The sequence below is a fragment of the Kogia breviceps genome, chromosome 19 (assembly GCF_026419965.1).
Source record: "Kogia breviceps isolate mKogBre1 chromosome 19, mKogBre1 haplotype 1, whole genome shotgun sequence".
In the NCBI taxonomy this organism is placed as follows: Eukaryota; Metazoa; Chordata; class Mammalia; order Artiodactyla; family Physeteridae; genus Kogia; species Kogia breviceps.
The window spans coordinates 20,157,683-20,183,199 of NC_081328.1; the positions used below are offsets into that span (position 1 = coordinate 20,157,683).

The 25,517-nt window shown below is 48.6% G+C and overlaps 1 protein-coding gene across 2 annotated transcripts in view; it reads left to right on the top strand.

Annotated features, from left to right (window-relative positions):
* HNF1B (HNF1 homeobox B) overlaps positions 1-25,517 on the top strand; it is a 53,345-nt gene that overhangs the window by 16,224 nt on the left and 11,604 nt on the right. For both annotated transcript variants that reach the window (XM_059048643.2, XM_059048645.2), the window contains exons 5-7: positions 15,372-15,532; positions 20,463-20,595; positions 24,229-24,423. In XM_059048643.2, the coding sequence (XP_058904626.1) occupies positions 15,372-15,532; positions 20,463-20,595; positions 24,229-24,423 (489 nt within the window). The remainder of the gene's footprint in view (positions 1-15,371; positions 15,533-20,462; positions 20,596-24,228; positions 24,424-25,517) is intronic.

The window sequence follows — 25,517 nt, forward strand, 5'->3', positions numbered from 1 at the left end:
GGGTGGGGTCTCCCAGTCTGGCTAGTTTGCTGCTTCCGCCTCCCTCTCAGCCTCCCCCCGCCACCAACTGCTGCCCCTGACCAAGGTGGATTCTGTGCCCTGCCCAGGGAAGAAATCAAAGCCCCCTCTTTGACAACCCCATCCCCATCTGGGTGGGGATTTGAACTGCCCTTGCAGTCGGCACTGTCTGGGGCACTAAATGCCTTAACAACTTAATGGGGCTTCTGAGACAGTGCAGGCACCTCAGCTCACCTCTGGAGCCCCGCCCACTCCCTGGGCAGCAGACGAGCGGAGGGGGTTTATGAGGGCAGTTGTAAAAATATTCATCTCCGCAGCAAAGATCCCCACAGTAAATAAGCCCCACTGTCCCTAAGTAGTAGGTTCTTTGAGTTCAGAAGAGAAACAGATCCTGCCTTGAGTCATCTGCCATTTTTAGAAAACACATTTTCTAAAGTGTGGAGTTCCGTGGTGACCACGGCTCCCACGTTCTCCTGGTAGGGACTTTATCTGACTGCCATTTTATCTGTTGAATTCGAAGGTCATTTTATCTTGCGGGTACCACCCCATCGGCTGCCACTAGATTGGGGAAGACAATCAGGATATTAATGAGCTTAAGAGGCCCAGCCTTCAGAGCATTCTGCTGGCAGCCTCCCCCTGATAGCGGACCAACCCTGGTCTGCATACAAAGAAACCCGGCTGCCCTGGCTAGTGGGACTCCAGCCTCCTCACAAAGGGGCCAAGGAGATACCGGAGTTCTATCACCGAAGGCAGCCCTACCTGCGTGCCTAATCCCCCTGAAGGACCCTTAGAGAATTCAAGGACTCCTTGATGCCTCCTGTCCTATCCGAGGAGGAAGGAAGCTGCCTGCAAGCACATTGCCCCAGCCCGCAAGTTATGGGAGAAGTGTCCTCGGAGTCTTGTTTGTTGAAGGTTTGATGGAAACTGACAAAAACCGGGAGAGAATTAAGCAGAGGCAGAGAGCTATGCAAGGGTCTATGAAGCTAACTGCTGGCCGGGAGGCCACACGATCAAACACAAATGGGGAGAGGGGGAAAAATATATATATGAAACATAAAGATACATATATATGAAACATAGCCCCCAAATAAAGTCAAATACATTCAATCCTGGTTATCATCCTAGCTGTGCATAAGAACTCTAGTCTAGAGGACGGCAAGCCTTCTGTGAAGAGCTAGCTAGTGACCGTTTTAGGCTTTTCAGGTCATACTGTCTCAGTCACAGCTGCTCAGCTCTGCCTTTGGAGACCAAAAGCAGCCATGGACCATATGTGAACGAATGGACATGGCTGTCTTCTAGTAAACGTCATTGACGGGGATTGAAATTTGAATTTCCTATGATTTTCGCGTATCACAAAATATTCTTTTTTTATTTTTAAAAACTATTTAAAAATGTGAAAACCATTCTGAGCTCGTGGGTCATACAAAAACAGGCTGCTTGGCCTGCAGATCACCGTTTGCTGACCCGTGCTCTAGGACAACAGTTCCTAAATCTCGCCACATCTTAGAATCAACTGGGGGACTTCCAAAAATCCCAGTGCCTGGGCTGTACCATAGATGCCTGACCGTCAACAATACCGACATTTAATATATGCTAAAGATACTCTGGGGAAATGCTGTTATAAATCCAAGTGGGTGTAGCAACAAAGTCATGGGTATGGAGGTCGACCTGAATCCCAACCTCAACTTGGCCACTGATCACCCAGCTGTGTGACTCTGGACTCTGAGCCTCCGTTTCTCAGTGCATAAAATGGAGACACCCGCTCATGCAGATGAGGGAAGGATTAAGTGAGATAACATATGCAAAGCACCCCAGAGGTATCAGGCTCTCATAAATGGTACCTATTACCATACCTTGTGGAGCCCAGTGGATTGGGTTTCTTTTCCTCTTTCCCTCTGTTCCTCTTATAGGTTTATTTCAACCTCAATTTTGAGACAATTTGAGTAGTTCTACTAGATACTCATCTTGGTGTTTGCAGTAGACTCAGGCTGGCTTCTTGTAGTAATTGAGTCTCAGGCAGGCTCTCATGCTTCCAGGAAGGACTGCTCTGTGACATCCATAATGCATTTGCAAGTGCCATATCCAGTGCCATAGGCTTTCAGTGCAAAGACACTGAACGATGAGAGAAAGCTGGGAGGAACCGTGGATGGTGGAGGGGATGGCAGGTCATGACCGTGTAGCAAGGTCAGGTACATAAGATGGCCCTGAATTTCCTGTACCTAATAAGGCATTTCTCTCCTTTAATGAAAGGAGGTGTGAATACCCCTGCTCGTTGGTAGTTAGCCCTGGGAAGCTGCCACTTAGAGAGGGTGCGGTACTTTCCTGGTGGAGGCCAAATCTGAGAAGCTTCATGACCTTTGTTCTTGGGAAGGAAGCTCCCCCAAACTTCACGCAAAAGAGCAGTAAGAAGGGCTGGGGTAGACATGATTCCTGCAGTGAACGCGGGAAACCTCAGATGCTCCTGAGGGCTGATTTTCTGGAAGCGACATTCCTCTACCTGAGAGCAGGCATCTATCTGCTTAAGATACCTCCCCAGTACCCTCTGTTCTGGCTTCAGCAGCCCCGTCCAAAGCACACCTGTGTGAGTTCAGCCACAGAGGAGCTGACCAGTGAGGCTCTGTCTCTCTAGTGCTCTCAGGGAGTCAAGAAATTTCTCAGGACGTGTACGCTGCATGTCCCTCCCAAGTTGGAGACACACCATGCATGCAGATGATCTTTAGCATTTAATGACTTTCCCAAGGGAAATCCACATCCCCCAGGCAAGCTGGTCACAGGCAGTCCGTTGCCAGGACCACACTCAGATGGGTGTGTCTGGGTAGCAAGGTGTAGCACCCCAGACAGGCTTGGGCTTGAATTGTGGTTCTGTCCCTGTCTGGCAGTGTGGCCTCAAACAAGTTACTTAGCCTCTTTGAGCCTCAGTTTCTTCATCCATAAAATAGGGATCGTAATACCTATCTCCTTCAGACTACTGAGGGGCTTAAAGGTGGTAAAGTGCACCCAGTGCCCCGCACAGTGCCTGACCCAGAAGGGGTTATTAGGTTGACTCAGGAACCCTCAGGGCATCAAGAGAGAGGAAGAGCTTTGGTCCTCCCTGGGTTCTTGACAAGGCTGTGGTTTGCAGTTTCACCCTGGAAGAGTTTCCCGTTTTATGAACCCTGCTTTTCATTTGAAACATCAGGAACAGTGAAACCCAAGTATTGACAAGATCTGTGGTTCTCGGATCTCCTTCCCAGGCCACATGTAAGGCATCTGGGGAACTTATTAAAAGTACCCATGTCTTCCGCATCCACACCTTTTAGAATCAGAATTTGGAACAAGGGGTCAGGCATGGGAAGTTTCAACAAACTCCCTGAGAGATGTGGATATACAGTCAGGGCTGGACATCATAGGCTAGATGGGAGAAGGCCAGAGTCTCAAGGGGTTGGCAACAGTCCTGACGGTCCCCTGCTGAAGTACAAGAGATGAGGCAGCTGGGCTGAGGGCCCCAGACTCGGATCCAGGAGCCCTGAGGCACCGAGGATCAGGGGTGACCTTGGGCAAATCACTTAATTTCTCCGGGAGTCTGGCAAGTGAGACCTTTCAGCTCTGGCCTTTCAGCTCTGACAGGTTATTATTTGGACACTGGGGCCCAGGGCTCTGCCGTTTGAAGTAGTAGAGGGAGCTTTGCCATTGTGATACTTTATTGTTAAGCTCATCATCTGTCTCTCTCCCTCCTGGTCTCCCTCACTCCCTCACTTCTTCCCCATTTCAGGAACTGTGTGCCTTCCACCTTTATTAGGGACCATTAGAGCTTTACAGCACCAGCAGATTGGGTGGGGCCAGTCACAATAAACAGATTTAAAATGGGTATAAACGAGGCACCTATAACTGCTGGAGGTTAACACTTTCAGGGCCTTTGAGTGGCGGCCTGGCTGCCCAGGCCTTCTGGCCCTGCCCGCCGCAGGGCGCCTCTCTCCAGTCGGCACCTGTTGGATCAGGCTGGCAATGAAAGCCAGTGAGTCCTTGCTCAGCAAGGATGCGAAACCTCTGAACAGCACCTCCCATTTGGAGGACATCGGTTTGCATGGTGAGCGCAAAATAGGTGCTTAATTTATCTCAAGATGTCTTAAGGATGGAAACAGAAATGAGCCTTCTCCTCCGTCGTCTTGAGAATACTACCGCCAGGTAGAGTGTAGGGTTTGCATCCCTACCTGTCAAAGACAGAGGAAAAAACCAAGAAAGTCTTATTCTCACCATGAAAAAGGTAGTCCCTGGAGTCTCTAAAAATCCAGCTCCCTGTGACTTTTTTTTTTTTTTTTTTTTGGCTTTTTTCACCACTGAGTCTCTAGCCCAAAGCCCCGTGCCTGGCACATGGTAGACCTTTCGTATATTTGTGGAATGACAGCCTCTCTTGCAGAGGGCTTCCTGTCCAAAAGCTTCATGCATAAATCCCCTGCTTTATAAGTGTGTTATTCACTCTCAAGCTGAGCATGGAATTAGTTTCATTCTACATAACTTATGTACCTATTATTATGTAAAGCATATTCTCCCCTTTCTAGAAACAAGTCATTCAGCTCCACCTCCATGAACACTGCTTAACTAAAGTATACAGTTCACCAAAAAAATCCCTCAACGTTAAATGCTAGCAGGAAGTTTTCAAGGAACATGTTATTATTCTTTCTCCCTTGTGTTCTACTAATTTAGCTTCTCCTTGTTCAGTGTATTAGCTGAGTTTCGATTACTAGTTCAGTTCAGTTCTACTAGATTACTTCCTTTTTTAAGAAAAGTTTTTATTGGAGTATGGTTGGTTCACAATGTTGTGTTAGTTTCAGGTGTACAGCAAAGTGAATCCGTTATATATAAACATCTATCCACTCTTTTTTTAGATTCTTTTCCCATATAGGCCATTACGGAGTATAGAGTAGAGTTCCCTGTGCTATACAGTAGGTCCTTATTAGTAACCTTTTCTATATATAGTAGTGCGTATATGTCAATCCCAATCCCCCAGTTTATCCCTCCTCTCCCCCCCTTACCCCCTGGTGACCATAAGTTTGTTTTCTACATAAGTTTTGTTTTTTTATCTGTTTTGTAGATAAGTTCATTTGTACCCTTTTTTTAGATTCCACACATAAGTGATACCATATGTTATTTCTCCTTCTCTGTCTGACTTAACTTCACTCTAGGTTACTTCCTTTTATAATCTCTTACCAGCATCCCTTGGGCAAGCAAAGAGCAAGAATTACTCTTCCTGAGTTTCCGTTGAGCAACTGAGGACTAGAAAAGGGATTGGACTTATTGCAAATCAGTTGTTTGGAGAAACGGCAAGGAAACTCCCCAGCGCTAGGCTGCCCCCAGGTCTCTGGGGCGATCCCTAAGCGCGTTACTGGCGCTCCTGGTCAATGGAAGCCAGTGATCATCCACCTTCCAAGGTATCAGTGCCCAACACCTGCTGCCCCCTGGGACCAGCATCCATGAGCCTGTGGGTGATCAGTGGCTCTCTGTCATGATGATGGTGATAATGATGCTGGAGCTGCCCTCCACGACGGTGAGGAAGAGGCTGAGGTGTGGCCGGGCAAGCTCCCAGAATGAGGCGGCTCTGACACTTTGCCAGGCCTCCAAGGATCTTCTCCCCGGGTACCACTTCCCAGTAGGGTCCTGCTTATGAATAGGTCGCAGTGGAAAACCTCTCTCTTCTAAGGCAATTTTATTAGCCCTTCAGTCACAATACAGATGTCCGTTTATGGGACCTCACTTTTATGTGGACACCCAGTGGCTCAGTCCGCTGATGACTTTATAGCCTTCCCCGTTCCCCAGACCCGCTAGGAGCATCCTCATTCTCCAGCCAAGCCTAGGGGCCTTTGTTGCAGCCGCATTACCCCTGCCTGCAAAGGCAGCCTCTCAGAAAAGACACCCCAGGAGCCAGACGGTGGCAGGGCTGTGTCTGCCTGCACAGACTTTGTCGGCCTAACGATGTCCATCATTAACCCTTAGTTTTACCCTAGATTCCTTTGGGGAAAAGCATTTGAGTTACTCAGGTTGCCACGGTAAACCCCCAGTAATTGATCCTCCTGACCCCCAGATAAACCCAAGGGGCCTAAAACTGGGTTCTAACATGGCAAATCTGGGGCTCCCACCGGCAGCCCAAACCCTTTAGAAATGGTCAGCCCATCAGGACCCTAGGTAACGGGTATGTTCTTAGTCCTCAAGAAGCAGGGAATGGGTAGGTCCTTGCAGGCGTCCCATTGGCCCTTTGCACTCTGGATAAAGCACTGTCCAAAGTGTCCGGTGCGGGAAGGAGGAGCTGCGAGGTCACACTTACTCCTCAGCACCTCCACCTCGCACCTTCCAACATGAAGTTGTTGAAATGCATCCATGCTGTCTTCATTTTGATTAGATGTTAATCTCTCTTTCTCCTCTCTCCTTCTCTGCTATTCCTCCTTAAAAATACATGCCTCCCATCAACCTCAGAAAACCCGGGAGGTCAGAGAATCAATTATACCATTGTCACTTCTCCACTGCTCAGTCAGAGTTGAAGTGCAGGTCATTCATTCATCACATGCTCTTATCGAGGGGGCAGAGCATAGTCTGTACGAGGTGCTGAGGAAGGAGATCATGGAGAAGACAGATGAGGTCCTGCCCTCACTGGGCTCACATTCCAGTGAGAGATGCAGCCAAGAAAACAAATGACATCATTTCAGACTATTAGTGCATCACGACGGGAGGCTCAGGATACGTGGAATCAATGTGGGGCTACTGGGGAAGAGGGAGAGGGGCCAGCTTCGGGATACTACTGCTTTGCTGGGAGACCCTTAGCAAGAGATGGTGGAAATGACTTCTTCCTCTCTGAACCTCAGTGTTCCACTCTGTCAAACGGGCATCTGGGACACGTTGAGAAGCAGACTGTGTAAAACACTTACAAAGGTGAGGACCTCTCAAGTATTCGAGGGTTGGCTGGGTTTCTTTCACCTGCAGCAGCACCTCCTGGCTGCAGTGTTCATTGCAAACCCTCTCTTGTTTGCCTGCAGAAACCAGCTCTCTGCTAAGGAGCAGGCGTGGTAGCCAAGATGGGCTCAGTGGGAACGACAGGCAGCCCTTTCTACCTCCCCACGTGTGCCATTTTTTCAGGTGCACATTCATGTCTGTTCTCAGCCAAGATGCTTTTGATGGAAGCCTTTGTCTTTTCTTGGTTACATTTGCTTTGATTTTTATAAGAAAACCAGTCTGTGGGCTTCCCTCAAGTATCACTCAACTTTTACTCCTTGAGTTCAAGAATGTTTACCGTCCCCGCAGGCCTGTCTGTGTTTCTCCTCTTATGAATTGGGCTCCTAACTAAGACACCTCGGGTAGAAAGAGATCTGGAATTGAAACCAGCCCCATGTTTAAACTGCTTTCATCTTGCTTCAGATTTTTCCTCTTAGGCTTTCAGATTTTTAATCTCCTCAACTCTTGGCAAACATTCATCTTTATCCTCAGAGAGAAGGAAACGTTAATAAGAACCGGCCGTAGTCCTGCGCGACCAACGAGGAAACTGAGGCAGCCAGTGCCGGCTTATTTGAAAGCTTTCATTTTTGGAGTTCCCAGTTTCAGGCTGGGGGAATTGTTCACATTCTTTTATCCTAAATGAGTATCTTAAGCAGTTCACTAGACTGAATCACATGTGTCTCTGCCTCTCTCCTCAAGAAAGTGACTCGTTTGGGGGAAGAGGGGGAGTGGGTTTATAAGGATGCAGTACTGGACCCATCGAGACTGGCCTAATTCCTCCTGGTGCCCCTACCCCCAAACCTCTGTTTGGCTTCATAAGAAAGACAGCTCTGCCTACTTATCATTGACGGACACGGTTGTTTCCTTTTTGGAAGAGCTTTCTCCTCTGCACTCTCCCTCCTGCCTGATTTTAAATTCCCAGTTTCCAGACCCAACAGTGCTGGGCTGCACTCTGCGTGAGGTTAGGAACACAGGGGAAGAATGTGTGTGACAGAGCCCCAGCCGGTTGAGTAATGTTTACTCTGTTGGTGGCTGGGACTCTCACTCGAGCTGGCAGCGGTCCACCAGCCAGAGGAACATTCCTGCATTATCAGGGATGGGAGATTGGCTTTGAAATGTCAGGAGTGAAAGGCAGCCCACCAGATTCTGGGTGCAGCTCACAGACCCAGTGAAAGGGACCCCCAGGCTTCAGGCTCGAAGGCCACGTGAGGTCAAGCTGAGCCCCGCCCCCCCACGACTGCCCAGGAGACCCCCACCTCCCTCTTTGCTTCTTTCTAAGAGAGCAATTCTGGTCATGCTTTCTGTTCTGTTTGCCCAGCATTTTCTTTCTCAGGAAAACCCAGTGCTTCTCTAACTTTATTCTATTCATTCGTTATTCTGGCTTCCGAGGAAGGGAGATCTGTATGCCCATTTTATAGATAAAAATGCCAAGGCCCAGAAGTTGACTGGCCCAGAATCATCAGAGAGTCAAAGCAGAGAGATAGAGAGAGTATGAATTTAAAGTGGCTGGGCACTGGTGCCCAGATGATTTCTGGAGTTGTGGAATTGGGGTCTCAGCTGGTTTGTTGGTTTGTTTGTTTTTAGCCACACCACATGGCTTGCGGGACCTTAGCTCACCAGCCAGGGATTGAACCCGGGCCATGGCAGAGTGAAAGCACCGAGTCCTAACCAGTGGACAACCAGGAAACTCCCTCAGCTGGTTTTTTGAAACCATTTTTAAAAATTGAAGTGTAGTTAATTTACAATGTTGTGTTAGTTTCAGGTGTACAGCAAAGTGATTCGGTTATACATATATATTCTTTTTTCAGATTCTTTTCCCTTATAGGTTATTACAAAATATTGAGTATAGTTCCCTGTGCTATCCAATAGGTCCTTGTTGTTTATCTCTTTTATATATAGTAGTGTGTATTTAAAAAAAATATTTACTTATTTATTTATTTGGCTGTACTGGGTCTCAGATGCAGCACACAGGATCTTCGTTGCCTCGGGTGGGATCCTTAGTTGCAGCACGCAAACTCTTAGTTGCGGCATGTGGGATCTAGTTCCCTGACCAGGGATTCAACCCGGGCCCCCTGCATTGGGAATGTGGAGTCTTAGCCACTGGACCACCAGGGAAGTCCCATAGTAGTGTGTATATGTTAATCCCAAACCCCTAAGCTGTTTTTTGAAGCTCATAGAGAGCTGGATTAGATACCCAGGGCTCTATGGGGTAGTCCAAGCCCCTGAAGCACGGGTTTATGAAAAGTTTCTGTGGTTAATTACACCCTGGGCAGCTCCTCTCTGGGGTCCTCCTGGGAGGCAGTTGCTTCCATCTTTGAACACAGGGGCACAGTCAGTCCTATAGAACCCAACATACCCATCATAAAAACCACCCGTGCTTTGCAAGGTCACACAATAAAAACCACAGGGCTTATGGGAAAAAAAATGGGGTTAAGGGCACAATACTCCCAAACTTTGTCATTGACACCTTTTAAAAAAGATAAGAATCTAATAGAAACATTAGCAGAGTTTTACACCTGTTAAATGCTTAAGAAATACATAAACACTGTACAACAATCAATATGGCACTTTACCTTGAGAAAGTCCTAAAGTTTGCCCCTTGAACTGAGCATCGGAAGGGTTGCAGCTGGTGAGTTATTGTGAGGTGGGGCGTGGATGTGGGTTACCGTACATGCAGGGAATTAATGGTAGCTGGTATGTGTTTGAAGAGTGTGAGAGAGAGAGAGTGTGTGTGTGTGTGAGTGTGTGTGTGTGTGTGTGCGTGTGTGCGCGTGCATTTAGTGTATTCCTGTGTGAATGGATAAACAAGGTCCGACTGTATAGCACAGGGAACTATATTCAATATCCTGGGATAAACCATATAGAACAGAATATAAAGAAGAATGTATATATGTGTATAACTGAATCACTCTGCTGTACAGCAGAAATTAACACAACGTTGTAAATCAACTATACTACAATTTTTTAAAAAACTAAAAAAAAAAAAAGCAATTGTAGTATATTCCTATGTGGCTCCATTCAGCTGGGGGCAGATTTCTGAATCCCTCAAATATGAAATTCATGTTGTACTCAAGTTATTCCCTAATATATCAATAGAATTGGAACCAATCCACACTGTTAGTACCAATATTACCGCAGAACTGACTGTATTTTCTCCTTCTGCCAGAAGGGGTGCTCCCTTGTTCTCTGGGGTAAGGATCCTCAAAGCACCTGAGAGCTTATTCCCTCATTCAATGGATATTCACACATCAGCTCCCCTCTGCTAGGCTCTGAGGATGCACTAGTGAGTAAAAAGCCGTCTCTTTAAGAGGGAGAGAGGAGGAAACATATCATCAGAGCATTTTAGTGCAGGGTGAACAGCTCCTGCTGTAAGAGTCTCTACTGTATGTAAAATACAAAGGATGGAGCAGATAATACCAGGATGAATCAAGGAGAGCTTCACAGAAGAGGTGACATTTAGCCCTTTTAAATGATGGGACATGGGCTTCCCTGGTGGCGCAGTGGTTGAGGGTCCGCCTGCCGATGCAGGGGACGCGGGTTCGTGCCCCGGTCTGGGAAGATCCCACATGCCGCGGAGCGGCTGGGCCCGTGAGCCATGGCCGCTGAGCCTGCGCGTCCGGAGCCTGTGCTCCGCAAGAGAGGCCACAGCGGGGAGAGGCCCGTGTGCCGCAAAAAAAAAAAAAAAAAAAAAAAAAGATGGGACATGGAGAAGAAGGGAAGAGCTCTCCAGGCACAGGGAACAGCATAAGCAAAGGCACAGAGGCAGGAGGTGGCAGGGTCTGGGTGAGGAGTGGCAGGGCTCTGACATGGCCGTATGGAATGTGGTGACAGATGATACCAATAAGGCAGACTGGAGTCACAACGGCCCAATCCTGCCGTTGAGGTGTTGGGGCTTTTCCAGAAGGTAGTGAGGAGCAGTGTTAGGTTTCCAAATGGCACAGTGACATGGTGCAGTTTTGTTCTAGAAGGAAATCCCAACCTGCAGTAGTGCAAAGAGTGCCCTGGATTGGGTGCTGGTACAGGAAGGCAGCGTATGGAGAGGCTGGCTTCTGGAACCATAAGCTTCCTTCATGTTCTGTCACTTCTGACCCGTCATATTAGGTAGAAACCAAATGATGTGTCTCTGTCCCACGTGCTGTCAGGAGTTCAGAAATAGCATCATCACCCATGATGCTGAGGACCGGGAACAAGTGAGAGTAGATACCTCCTCTGCAAGGCCTCAGGGATGTCTCTAGATTCCAGCTAAGATGCCTTTTGCTGCTGGACATAACTTGCTGTGGTTCTTAGGGCTGGTGATAGGGATGTGGCCAGTTAGTGACTTGAGCCAGGAAGTGAGTGGAAAGTACATGACCACCTTCTAGCCGTGTCATTTCTCCTACGGGACCTCTGTGGCTATTAGCCTGGCATCATCAGTCAGTCACTATTAAACCAGAGCCCTCGTCGTATGTTCATTTTCAGAGCCTGCAATGGGGAAGGGAGAAGGGAAGATGCCATTCCACTTCTTACAGGCTCCCTGCCACAATGTCTGGCACAGGATAGGTGCTCAATGAAGTTTTGTGAACTCGGCCTTCCTAAAAATGTCTTTTAGACAAAGACAATCCCCAAGTAGGAGGACCAGATGCGTCTCGAGTAACTGTCGTGTGCCAAGCGTGGCCTGGGTAATTTCACGCCCGCAACTCATCCAGTGACCAAAGGGATGGAAATCATTAACAATGAAGAAACTGAAGCTCAGGGAGGTTAAGTAATTCCCCCAAGGTCACACAGCTATTATGTGGTAGAGCCAGGATTTAAACCCATGTCACCTGGCACCAGAGCTTATTCTACTTTGGTTCTCCTTTCAAGCGCTCTTCGGAGTTTGTGAAATACACAAGGACCTGGCCTCTCCTTCCTCTAACGAGAACACCAATTTCTGGTCTTGCCGGCAGAGACCTTGTGATACACCACCCTCCACCTCCGCACCCCCTTTTAAGGCGGCTGGCTGATTACAGCCACCCTCTCAGGAGCCTGAGTGATTGCCAAATTCCTGGTGAGAGGAGTGTTCGTGGGAAAAGCTACAGGTGCACCTGGAGCAGATGGGCAGCCTCCTGCCCAGCTCTCATCGCACTCTGGTGAGAGTGGTGTGGTGAAGATAGCCCCCTCCCCACAGTAGGCACTCCTGTGGCTGAGAACCCAGGGAGCTAGAGCTCACCCAATACACTGATGGCAGAGCTGAGTTCAAAACAGGGATCCCCTAATCCCTAGCCAGACGCTCTCTCTTAACCAGAGGTCCTTAAAGGGCGGTGCAGAGGTCTAGGCCCGTCTGTCTTTGAAGAGAGCAGCTCCATCATTCTATTTCTCATATAATGAAGTTCCGCTGGGGGAGAAAACAAGGTTTACAAAGCACAGCAGCCTTGGGCTATGCTGCCGGGATTCTAACAAATGGCTCTTGCCTCCCTCCTGCCAGGCTCCCTTGTAAAGAAGGCTTTTGTTTCCTGCCGATATCTTTGGTTAATTATTTTTAAATAAATAATTATGTAGCCTGGGGTAGGGGAGAAGTCTCCCCACGACCCAGATTCGATCACCAGAGGACTGGCCCTCTTCCTTCAGCCAAATTAAATAGGCGAAAATGAGCGTCTGTTTGACTTGAGGCTGAATCAATGATGGGGACGAGCTGGGAGGTGAAAACACACCTGACTCCCATCGTTATCACGGCTCTCTCAGGAGCAGAGCATCTTGGGGAGGTAAATAGCTGGTCACGGAGTCAGAGAAAGCAGGAGAAAAACAGGGTGAAGTCCAGTGTCTCCAAAAGGCAAGAACAAGAGGGCCAGGGGCCAGGCCCCCCTCCCAGGTTGCTTCCAGGACAAAGCATCCGTGGTTTCAGCAGAGTTGGATTCTTTGGAAATGATTCTCCGTGGAAAGGTAATTCCATTCAGTACTTAGAATCTGCTGTTCATTGTCCAGAATTCTAGAGTCTTAGGGCAAATATCTCGGGCTCCGTCCCTACACCAGCTCCCTTCCTGCGGCATCCCTAGCCGTGTTTGCCATTTATTTGGCATTCTGCTGAGAGCTTTATAGATGTTATCTCGAATCCAAACTAGCCCTATTAAGGAAGCGTTCTCTTCACTTTATGAGAGGAAACAGCCACAGAGAGAGAGAGAGTGATTTTTCCCAAGATCACACATCTGTTAAGAGCAAAGTCAGGATTGGAACCCGAGTTTGTCCAGCTCCAGAGCACACCATCTTCCCGTTAGCCCTCCTTGGTAGAAAATCCTTCGTTTCATTGATTTGAAATCTGTCTCCCCCTTTTCTACTGGACCCAGCTGCCTTCTGAGCTCACAAGCTCCAGATCTCTCTTCTCCTAAGTAAGCACCCTGCTGGGAACCCGGTGGCAAATATGAGTGGAGAAAAAGGACCTCATTTAAGCCAACTGGATAGAGTAGAGGGTGGTAAAGAGGAGACCTAGGGGCTACAGGTAGGTGCAGAGGAAGACAGACAGGACTGGGCAGGCGGTGTTGGTTTGGAGACGTGGAAGTCTTTCTTCCTCTTAACTTCATGGTTCCTGTTCCCCACCACCACCAAAATATAGTGCTCCAGACCTATAACTACCAAATTCCAGTGCTGCCCCTCTGCCAACACCCCGCCCCCCAGCAGCCCCTTGAATCAAAGGATGGGGAAACAACCCATAGAAGAAGCCCACAGAGCATGCATCAAGCCACTTAGTAGTCAAACAAGTTGCTCTTGAAGGTTAGAACCCTGCCCTAGAATTTGTTTGTTTTCTCCCCAGCCCTCTTAAGATCTAGGTCATATCAGCCTTGGGGAACGTCCTTTGCACAATTCAAGGAAAACTAGCTTGGATCTCCTCTTGGCCAGCTCTGTCTTCGTGAATAAGAGGCTGCTGGTTAGGGCAGCTTGCCTGGCTCCCGGGGGTGCAGAGAGGGACTTTTGTAGGCCCCTCGAGCAGGTGGGGCTCCAGGTGGGGCAGGAAGCAGGGCAGGGGGCAAGCGGACCAACAGAACTTGGATACTTGATACAGTGATGTTTGATCCTGGGGAACTGGGCAAAAGGGAAAACAAAGGAGAAGTCGGCCCTCCTCTCCAAATAATTCCATGCATTTGGTCTCCATCCCTTGCAGGTAGGAACAGGCTCCCCCGAACCGTTTTGTCCAATCCGAAGCATAAACCAGAACACTGTCCTTCTCAGCTTTGAGCTGAGGGTGAGATGCCTCAGCTGCCCCTGGCTTTCTCTTTGGCTGTTTCATGGGCACATCGAGCAGGACTTTGACTCTGCACACTGGGCCCAGGTTCTCTTCCCCCTTCAGCCCCCTTCAGTCGCCTGGTCTCTGCCCCGTGCTGTCCCTTTCCTGAGCACAGACCTGCGCTTTGGTTCCCGAGCGAGAGGGAGGGTCAGAGCAGTGGCGCTGTACACATGCTTGGTTCTCCCCTCCCTTGCAGACCAAACTGCACTGGTTTACTAGGCATCCACCTCCTGCCTCTGCATGCTGCTTGCCCCACCTCCCAGCAGACACGCCTTCCCCTGGGCCCTGGAAGTCAGCCAAATGGGACCCCACCAAAGGAATGTGAGTTCCAGAACCAAAGACTTCTAGCTTCAGCCCCATCCTGATCCTGCTCTGCCTGTGTCCCCCTGGCCTCCTGGGCTTGGCCAAAACGGTGGTGCACAGAGTCTGGTGCATTTTGTTGTGGCCCTTATAAGGGTCGCTGGGCCAGTGCCTATCTGTAAAATCCGTCAGCTCATGCTTTGAAGCCCTACTTGGCCAAGAGATGCCAGGGAAACATTTCTAGAAGGCATTTTGAAGAACAAAAGAAATACGCCAGCCAGAAAGAGAAGGCCCTAAATCCTGAAAGAACTATGCTGAAGCAACAAGAATCAGAAGCCATTCATTTGTTCATTCGTTCGTTCATTCATTTGACAGAGATTTTTTTTTTTTTTTTTTTTTTGTGTGTGGTATGCGGGCCTCACTGTTGTGGCCTCTCCCGTTGCGGAGCACAGGCTCCGGACGCGCAGGCTCAGCGGCCATGGCTCACGGGCCCAGGCGCTCCGCGGCATGTGGGATCTTCCCAGACCGGGGCACGAACCCATGTCCCCTGCATTGGCAGGCGGATTCTCAACCACTGCGCCACCAGGGAAGCCCGACAGAGATTTATTGAGTGGCTACCAAGGGAATACAGCAATGAACAAAACAAAACAGATAAAAACATCCTGCCCTCATGGAGATTACATTCTAGAATTCAAGCAGAGGCCATGCAACCTCTACCCTAGAGAAAGACAGCTGATATTTCTCATGGGCAGACAGGGGAAAGAAGGCAGCTTTTCTTCCTTGTCATCCACCCTAGAAAGCAAGTGTTCTCGGGTCAGGTGGCACTAATATTCGCTGTTGGGTCTGCCTTGTTTTGCAGGAGTGCGCTACAGCCAGCAGGGAAACAATGAGGTCACTTCCTCCTCAACAATCAGTCACCATGGCAACAGCGCCATGGTGACTAGCCAGTCTGTTTTACAGCAAGTCTCTCCAGCCAGCCTGGACCCGGGCCACAATCTCCTCTCACCTGATGGTAAAATGGTGAGTACACCTGGGCCATTGTAGCTCTGGAGCTGATAAGATAAGAGGCAAAACAAACACAACTTCTCACAAGGCCTGCCTCAAACAATGAACCATTGTAGCCCCACAGGGGAAAATGGGGGCCGTCCAGAGTTGGAACGGAAAGGTAGAACCGGTGACCCAGCCTTTGGCGGGTGGAAGAGGTGTTCGGTTTGAACCCAGCCAATAAATCTGACAGAGCCCTGCTCTCGTTTTATTGATTGAATGCCTCATAAAGGAGCAAAGCGGGTGGGACACTGTTTGTTTTGGGGCTGCCAGTGACATTTGAGTTGATAAAATGCTCATTCATCCCCCCCCCCAACCCAGGGCCTCCAAAGCCAGTCTTTTAACCCAGAGAGCACCTCACTTTGAAACAAGCCCCCTCTTCCTCTTCACACCCCCCTGGTCCTGGCAAGGAGGGTAGTTAAGTCAGGATTGAGTGGATGGCGAGAGGTGGGGAAGCTTCTGGCACGGGGGTTCTGAAGGACGCTGGACGGCAGTGAAGATCACAGCACAAAATGGCAGGTGGGGTGGGGCGGCGCTTACAGGGTGAGTGGAAAACACCAACTTTGAAGTTACAATGACCCGGGTTCAAATCCCAGCTCTGGCACTTAATCGCTGTGTAGCCTTGGGCAGGTTCTAGCTCTTTCTTTCTCATCTATAAAAAGTAATAACACTAGGGTTGTTGGCGGAACAAAGGTGATAGCACGAGAGGCATGGTGTTTGGGACGGTAAATATTTCAATGAATGACATCGTGGTGTTTGTTAGGTGCATGTCAGTATTATTCTCCCTAAATGAAGTTGTCTATACCCATAAGCACAGCCCAGCCCCAGATGTCAGTTGAGCAGCCCCGCCCAGTGAGGAATAGACTAGTTGATGTTGAATTTTCAACGTTCTAATCCTCAAGCAACACGAGTGCAGCAGGGAAGGGCGGCTTCCGAGAGAACACGAGCATGACGACACTAGGAAGGGTAGGACGTGGAAAACTTGATTCTTTGGGTCATGCTCTGTGTTTCAGGGGAGGGAGGAGCCGTGGGTTCCTGGCTTCCAAGCTCAAGGTGGAGCCGTATGCCTTCCTTCGAGGTGTCTGACCTAGAGGCAGGGTGGGGGGAGGAGGGGGCAGGGAGCCAATGCCATTTTAGACTTTGACGTGTGTGCCGTGTAGGCAACACAGGAATGGTGAGTAACAGGTGACTGAGTCCCCAGCTCCCTGGAGGAAAAAACAAAGTGTAATATCCGAGGGGAGCGCCAGGCCTGGCCAACTCTAGTTTGGGGACTTGAGCTGATCGCTCCCTGGTAGCGGTCTCTGCAAAAGGAAACGAAAGATGCTCCTCGGGGAGCCCTTTTGCAGCCCCCTTGCCCACCTCTCATCCCTTAAGCTTCTTCTTTGGCTGCCTTGTGAGACCCAAGGAAGTTCAAGGATTGCCCAGACTTCCCTGGAGGAGGGGGCCTTGCGGGAGAGATCTTAGCTTCCCAGCGGAGGAAACAGGTCTCCTCTCCTATTGCTTGAAGGTCCTTGGGCTTTCCCTGTGAGCCCTCCCGCCCTTCCTCCTAACAGGCAAACTGCCTCACTCCGGCCGGGGCGCTCCAAAGGCAGCCGCAGGAGACGCTTTTTTTCTTCCTCTTCTGCTGGAGCGCCCTAATGGGCAGTATGTTATTGGATTGATGATTGACCAAGACAACACACCTCAACGTTAGCAAACACCTGGAAGCTTGTTTGCAGGGACCAGATTTTCTCTAGTTTCCAACACCCTGGCTCATGTGTTATGTCACTATCGCTGGATGCCCAAATTCAAGAGTCTGTTTTCGGTTAATATATAACAAGCCCATCACAGATCTTGGTCCACCAAAGACAGGAGTGGAGTATGGTTAAAAATAACGCAGCAAGGGAACTAGTGTGTCCACGTCTTGGGTTCTGTTATTTATCAGCCATAGGATGGACGTTGCTTAACTTCAGTTTCCTCATCTGGAAAATGGGGAATAACGACGCCTGCATCACCAGGGTGGTGTAAGGATTGCCTGTAACTCTGCTGTTTGGGGGATAAGACCCATCCAGGGAAAGACAGTCTCCGTGTGCTGACCTGTGGTAGGATGTGCATTTGAAATCTTCCCACAGGGGTTGGTTTTGGAAATAATGGTGATCCATTTGAGCTTTCTTTTGCTCTATTGGGCCCCCACCCCATGCCCAAATGGCATGCGTCCACAAAGAGCTGGCCAGGTTTCGGATTGCAGTCTGTGTGTGTTGAACCCTGTGTTTTAGAAAAGCACATGCTGGATGCTTTCACAGTATCAAAGCAGTAGAGCTTAATAGTGAAAAGCTCAGGCCTGGAGGCAGATCACCTGCTCTTCGTGGCCACTGTACCACTTGGGCACATTTCTTAATTTCTCCAAACTTCTGTCTCCTTGTCTGCAAAGGAGGGTTAATAGTACCAACCTCGTAGACGGTAGGTATGTAAAGCACAAAGCAAAGGACTGCAAAAGGCAGCGTTGATACCATTCAAAGTCTCTGGATTATCCTGTGAGGATCATGACCGATATTCTTGGCAGCTCCCTGGCTTCCATCAGTCCCGAAGGCAAATAGAAGATGATGGTTGCATTTTAGAGTGTGAAGGAACTTGACCAAGGTGCCCCCCCAAATAGTAAGTGGATGGGATTTAAAGCCCAGCAACACTGGGTTTGAATTCTGGCTTCCTTGCTCACTAGTCCGGTGACACAGAGCTACTCTCTCAACTCTTCTGAGGCTCACTTTCTTTTTCTTTTTTAAAAAATTTTTATTGAAATATAGTTGATTTACAATGTTGTGTTAGTTTCAGATGTACAGCAAAGTGATTCAGTTCTACATATATAAATATATATATATGTATTTTTTTCACATTCTCTTCCATTGTAGGTTATTACGAGACATTGAGAGAGGCTCAGTTTCTTAATCTGTACCATAGAGCAATAATCATAATGCCTTCCCTATGTGTGTCATTAACTATTGAGGACAATCAGTGAAAGCACTTTACAGGTGCTAAAGCCATTCACATTGAAATTGTTTTTATCATTAGCACCCACGTTTCTCTTTCATCATTAAAACCAGACATTGAAATGTCAGAGATTACTGTCACTCCATTGACTTTCTCCAAAGAACTGCGTTACTCAGGGGAAGTCTGAAGGCAGGTCACTGAGTTTTTTTTTTTTTTTTTTCTTTAATGACTCTGACATTTTGAAAAACAAGTCCAGCAAACAAGCTGGTTTTCTCTTGTTTGATGTGGTCAGAATTCCTTCTTGGTCACGTGACCCCTAACTCATGTCTTGATGCTCATTCTAAAAACACAAACAAACCTGTTTGGTTTTTTCTTTCTTTCTTTTTCAAATTCACCTTGGAAGCTCTGGGGTTGGTCAGAAGGGCAGGCAGGAGATAGTGTCTTCCCCCCTGGGTGCTGGTGTGAGACCTATAGTCTAAGAAGCTCTGGGTCACAAGGGAAGGAAGACGGAATGGGCGACTCAAACATCTGATGTATGTATCCCAACCCTAACCCACCTGTCAGCATTCCTGACGCCATCAAGAATGTCTGAGTTATTTCAGAGTGAGGGGGGACAGTCCTTTCTGAGTAATACTTTAAAAAATTATTTTAAAACTATAAATAGTAAACTACTTTATCATGAATAAAAATGTGTGTATGTGTGGTGTGTGTGTGTGTGTGTGTGTGTGTGTGTGTGTGTGTAAAAAACTGAAAACTTATAATTAATGGGGAAACATTGGAAGCATTTCTGATAATACAGAATTAAAGTCAGTGCACCTATTACCTCTGTTACTGGTTAATACTGCTGGGAAAATTCTAACCAATGCAATATGACATGTAGACATATTAGCACTAGCAAGGAAGAGACCCAATTAGCATTATATGCCTGTGATGCCGTTATATATACACTGGGAAAATGAAGACAATCAATAAGGAAAAGATACTATTAGGAATAGATAAAAGGATTCAGAGTGGCTTTGGATAAAAATACACAAAACTCAGTAGGTTTCTCGTACTAATCTGTCATTAAAATATAATGGTGAAACAGAGTAGGGGTACCTGGAGCCAAGCCTCATTTAGTAGCTTTGTCATTACAATAGTAGCTCCTTGCCAAAAAAAAAAGTTGTTTTTTTTTTTAATGTATAGTAGAGATTTGGGGAAAGTAGAGAAGCCCAATAATGGCTGATCTCCCCCGGAAAAACCTTAGTAATAATTGTCGGGGAAAAGTCTTCTGTAAAAAGTGAGAACTTGACTTTTAGAGTCAGACAGACTTGGGCTTGAATACAAGAGTTACCATTTACTAGTTGTCGGATCTCAGGCAACATGCACAACTACTCTGAGCCTCAGTTTATTTATCCGTGAAATGGGAATGGCAGGAGTATCTGCCTCGTGGCTATAGTGAGGTTTGTGAGTTAATGCATGAGCAGTGCTTCCTAGAACCTGTACTCAGTGAAAGCTCCCCTGTGCTCCTGCCTGGGCCCTAATCTGCTACGCTAGGGAATCCCAGGGCATTTCTTCAGCTACTATTTTTAGCAATCACGTGTCTTTAGCACCAATAATATAGAGGGCATAGAGCAGAACAGAGGATACTTTCAACGTGAGCCAGAGACAATCATATAATACACATGGGCTGAGGAATCTCTAAGGCAAGCTAGTAATTCAAAGGTAGTCAACAAACAGAGGCACATGAGGGAAGGGATTATGGTCCATATTACTTACCACTCCATCCTCTGTACCTAGAATGGTGCCTATCCCTCACTTGGTGCTTAATAATTGTTAATGAATGACTGAATGAACCAGTGAATTAGCCGTGCCAAGGAATTGCTAAGCCACGTCATTTTGGACCCTGCTCTTTGTAACCCCAGTTCTGCTCACGATGCTCTTGTATTTTTCTCTCCAGCAGATCTCAGTCTCAGGAGGAGGTTTGCCCCCGGTCAGCACCTTGACGAATATCCACAGCCTGTCGCACCACAATCCCCAGCAATCTCAAAACCTCATCATGACCCCCCTCTCTGGAGTCATGGCCATTGCACAAAGTAAGCTCTGTTCTTGGTCAGAAAACTTGGGGGCAGGGAGAAGCAGCATGGGAAATGAGTCCACCTGATTTAAAAAAAAAAACAAAAACAGGAGAACTAAAGAAGATCCCCCTAAAACTCACCCACCACTTGTAGGTTTGATTCAACTCGTTTCTTTCCTTATTTCTCTCCTCAACAAGGTTTGGATTGTTTAGCCTGAAATAAGAGAAAATTATGGAACGGAGTTGAATCTTGGTCACAGCTCACCAGCTGTGCATTGTGGGTCAAATCATTGAAGCTTTATGAGGGTCAGTCTCCTCATCTGTAAAATGGGTTGCTGAGGCAATCCAATGACCGTGTGTGTAGACGCGCCTGTAAATCGATAAAGCATGAGTATGTATAATATTGTAGCTTATACTTTTGTCTGGTGTTCCTTCCTATCCCTAAGAATGTGGTGGATTTTCCAGGAGGTTGGGTTGTGTTGATGTTTCTTTGTGTTGGCCAAGATGGAGCAAGACATGAGGGGCTTGCTTCTTAAAGGGGACTTTTGTGTGGTCGAACGAGACCTCCTTGGCCCACGGTGAAAACATAACTGAGAAGGAACTCTGCAGGAAACTGTCACAGCATCTCTGAGCCTTGACAGATTTAAGGAGAAATAGGTAGTGTATGCCCAGGCCTGAAGACAGGGAGAGGGGTCAGGTCCTTCCAGCCCCAGCAGCTCACATCCCACGGAGAGTCTGTCCCCATCCATCGCAGATGGGCCATTTCAGGGCATGGGAAGGCTGATACGGCTGTACCAGTGGATGTCTCTCTCGGAGTAATGATGTTCATGAGTATTCAGCATATTTCAGCCTTACGGTACCAGCTCAGGCCAAGTCTTCCTTGTGACCCAGGGAAACATCCCTGAGAAGTCTCGGGAAAGATCTAAGGGCAGTACGTTGCTTATCTTTCTTTCACCCTGGGGATCGCCTCTCTCCCTAAACCATCTCTAGTCAGGGTAGCAACTCAGATCACTTCTGAAGAGAAGGACTTGTGCTCTCCTTGAGGGCCAAACAGGGCTAGGCCGCTAGGAGACACAGGCGTTTACTGAATGAATCAGTGTGGCGCTCTCTGTCCTCAGCAGCTGGGAGATTGGTGCCCTCCCCACTGAGTTTTGTAAAGGGAAGTGGGAAAGGAGAAGCCTTTAGAGAACTCACAAAATAAAATACTTAAAATTTGCCGCCTTTTCACCGGGCCCTCTCCAGGAATATGGTAACCACGCTAACACCAGGGTTTGAGAATGAGATAGGATAACTGAAACCAGCTTGCTTACCTTCTAGAAGATTTGAAAAGGCCCACGGATAAGATATCCCACCTATATTTTTACAACCAAAATGATACACAAGCTGTCCCACTGAACTTCTCTCTTCACGCGTCCAGCTTTGGCTGACACACACAGTTATATATTTTCTTAGGCACTATCTGAATTAAAATTTCCCCTGGAGCTATTACCTATTTTTCTGTTTTGTTCCTCCTAATTTTTCTCACCCATACTTCTCCACCTTCTTACAATAATCTTAATCTCCTGCTGCAGACACACACCAGAGTACGTTGACCTTAGAAGGGTGTGTGTGTACTTCAAGCGTGGTGAGGGCCACCAGAAAACGTGGCTGAGATGCAGTGGTCCTACCCCATGGAGCGTCAGGATGAAGAATCAGTTACCGAGTCCAAGCTTGTACCGCTCTCCACACGGCGGGCCAATAAACCGAGAGATGAGTTTGGGGGCAAGGAATAGCCGACCCCTGTCCTGTTGAGTACGTGGGCCCTGCCTGGCGACTGCAGAGGCCCAGGGAGAAGGTGATAACAGATTACCCAGCAGTGCCAATTCCTCGTTCTCTACTCACCTACTGGACTGGATAACATGCTTCTTAAGCAGGAACCAGTGCCCAGAAAACAGATGGAAAGGCCAAGAGTCACACTCCGCAGGAGCTCGAATGACATCAGTGGCTCTCCATCCTGGAATTGAGGCACATCAGGGTCACAGACTGTGTTGAAAATAAAATTCCTGGGCCTCACCTCTAAAGTGTCTGACTCATTAAGTCATGGGTGAGGCCGAGGAATGTATATTTCTTAAAGTGCTCCCCAGGATGATTCTAGAACACAGGCAGGTTGCAGAAGTATGCCCTCCACTGTCACCCACTCTAGACAGCATAATGCGCTTCTCTGGGCAAAGATTTCCCAAAAAGAGCACTGGCAGTGAGCTCGGGGAGACAACAGCAAACCCATGGATGGGGCTTCCTCGGGTACCGAGACCTTACGCAGAAGGTAGGAAAGGGAAACAGGAGATCATGGTATCGGGTGAGACACTGCCTGGAGGAGTAGCTGAACCCCTGGGGAATTGGACATAGCACTCTTCTGAGTGCTCAGAGGACCCCACCTCCCCAGTCCCAGCCAGGAGAGCCAGGAGGGGGCTTATTCCTCTTCCCTTCTGCTCATTGGTCTCACCTTTTAGGTTTCTGACAGCAGTAGCAGCTGGGTTCTGAGCAGGCAGTTGTTGAGGTCTTTGTGCTATCGCCACAGAGCACTGCCTCCTCCCGTGAACCTGCTTATGGAACCCTCTCCATCTCAGGAAAGGCTCTCTAGGTGTCTTTTCCTCATTTGCCTAAAAGAGACCTCTCTCTGGGTTTCCTTCTTCGTGGCATTCTTCCCCCCCACTTCCCAGAAAGCGAGGTCAAAGGAAATTCGGCAGCTCCAGGAAAGAGGTCGGGGTGTCTTTCCCCTGACCCTCACACCCCCACTTCCACCCTGCCTCAGATGCCTTCCCCAGAGTCCCGCCCAGGGAGCCGATGGAGGGTGGGTACCAGGGACCTGATCTTTGCAGTGCCGGCCCCAGTTCTAAAGAGACCTTAGGATACAGACACAGTACAGAACCACGGAGGCCCTCATCCTCCCGGAACCGAAAGCAACACCGACTGTAACTGCCAACCTTCAACTTACTGCTTACTCCTTCTAATACCTGGTCTTTTTCATGCCACCAGCCCTGTGCTGCCAGATAAGATACACCCGCTTCATAGACTGATTGAGTTGCAGTGTTTTATCCCCTCTGTGTTCCAGTCAAGAGAATGACCATCTGACCTCTTTCGGGGTTTGCACAGCCCGCTAAATGAGGGGCTTCGGGCTCCATACCTCCAGGACTGTGGAGGGGGGTTTGCTTTTTATCCAAATGTGGGTCCCTGCACACTCCTGCCCCCTGCTGGACAGACGTATCTGGGCAGTAATCTGCGCCTTAGTGTGGCCGCCTTTAACTCTGCTCCCTCAGAGCCGGGCGTGGATGGAGCAGGCAAGCATAGGGCCCTGCAACCTCAAGGGAGCGAAGTTTGGGAGGTCACAGGACAGCTTTGGGAGACGCTCAGGTCAGGTCCCCGTCAGATCTGCTGAAAACCCATTTGCGTCCACAACTCGCTGTGGAATTTGAGTGAGTCAACTTAATCTCTCTAAGCCTCAGTTTTATGGTCTATAAGATGGGTCTATAAGATTGCTTTCTGTGCAGTCTCTTGCATAACACGTTCAGCCCAGTGCCTGGCAAATAGCAGGGGCTCCACTGATGACCATTCACATCTGTTCACCTGTCCTCCTCCCTGAAGCCATCTCTAATCTTCCCTCTTGTTCCCACAGGCCTCAACTCCTCCCAAGCTCAGAGCGTCCCTGTCATCAACAGTGTGGCCGGCAGCCTGGCAGCTCTGCAGCCCGTCCAGTTCTCCCAGCAGCTGCACAGCTCTCACCAGCAGCCCCTCATGCAGCAGAGCCCGGGCAGCCACATGGCCCAGCAGCCCTTCATGGCCGCTGTGACGCAGCTGCAGAACTCACACAGTAAGGACACGGGCAAGTCGGGGAGGGAGCCCAAAGGGACCTCAGCAGCCAAGCTCTTCCCTCTCTGGGTCTGAAGTTTCTTGGAAGCTTATTGGTCTGGTCACTTTTCCCTACCTGTGATCAACAAAGCCAATATCTCAAGCATAACTCTTATGCAGTGCTGTGCCTTTTCTGGTCCTCTTCTCTACCCCCAGGATTCCTGGGGGAAGATTTGATGAAGACAGTTAAAGCCTATATGGAAAGGGGAGCTGGAAATAGAGAGTAAGGGTAGCGTAGATGTGGAACGAACTCATGCCCCCTTTCCCACCCTGGCCCCCGTGGAAGCGACCCCCAATCAAGCACAGCCCCTTTTCCCAACGAGCCTCAACTTAGCCTTTTCAGTTCAAAATTCCAGGCAGCTGTTACCAAATGATCAGACTTGGCATATAATTTGCCTCCTATTTGCCTTCTCTGAAACTGAAAAATCTTCCAGAGACCCCACACCCTCCAGTCTCCACACCCTAAACATCTCCAATCAAGAACCATGAACATGGCCAGAGAATACCGCCTACACATCATCCTGCACAAGGAATATTAGAGTTTCTGCCCACCACACAGAGGCTGCTTCCCGCCTCCAATTTCTACACCGACCCCAAGTCTACCTTTCAGCCATTTAGTTCCCACCCACCCCCGTGTCTCTCCCCCTACCCCCTCCTGAGCCCCAGACCCCCAGTCCTCTGGCTATAGCCCCTGGCCTCTGAGTTTGGGGAGAAATCATGGAAAGGATGGCTTCCCTGCTTCAAGCACAGTTCCCACAGGGACACCAGGGACGTCTGTGGAATAGAGTGATAGCCTTAGGGTCAGACAGACCTAGCTGTCTGATTAAATCCTGTCTCTGAACCTTACCAGCTAGGGAGCCATTGTTAAGTTCCCTAGCTACTCTCAGCTTCAGTTTCACCCTCGTAAAGTGGAAATAGTGTGCAGGTAGGGTGATTATGGAAATGAAACAAAAATAGGTATGAACTGTGTTTGGTAAGCGTTAAGAGTTGTAAACATGCAAGTGATTATTTATGAAGGGGCTCCTTAATAGACAGAGGCAGGGATAAGAAAGAGGA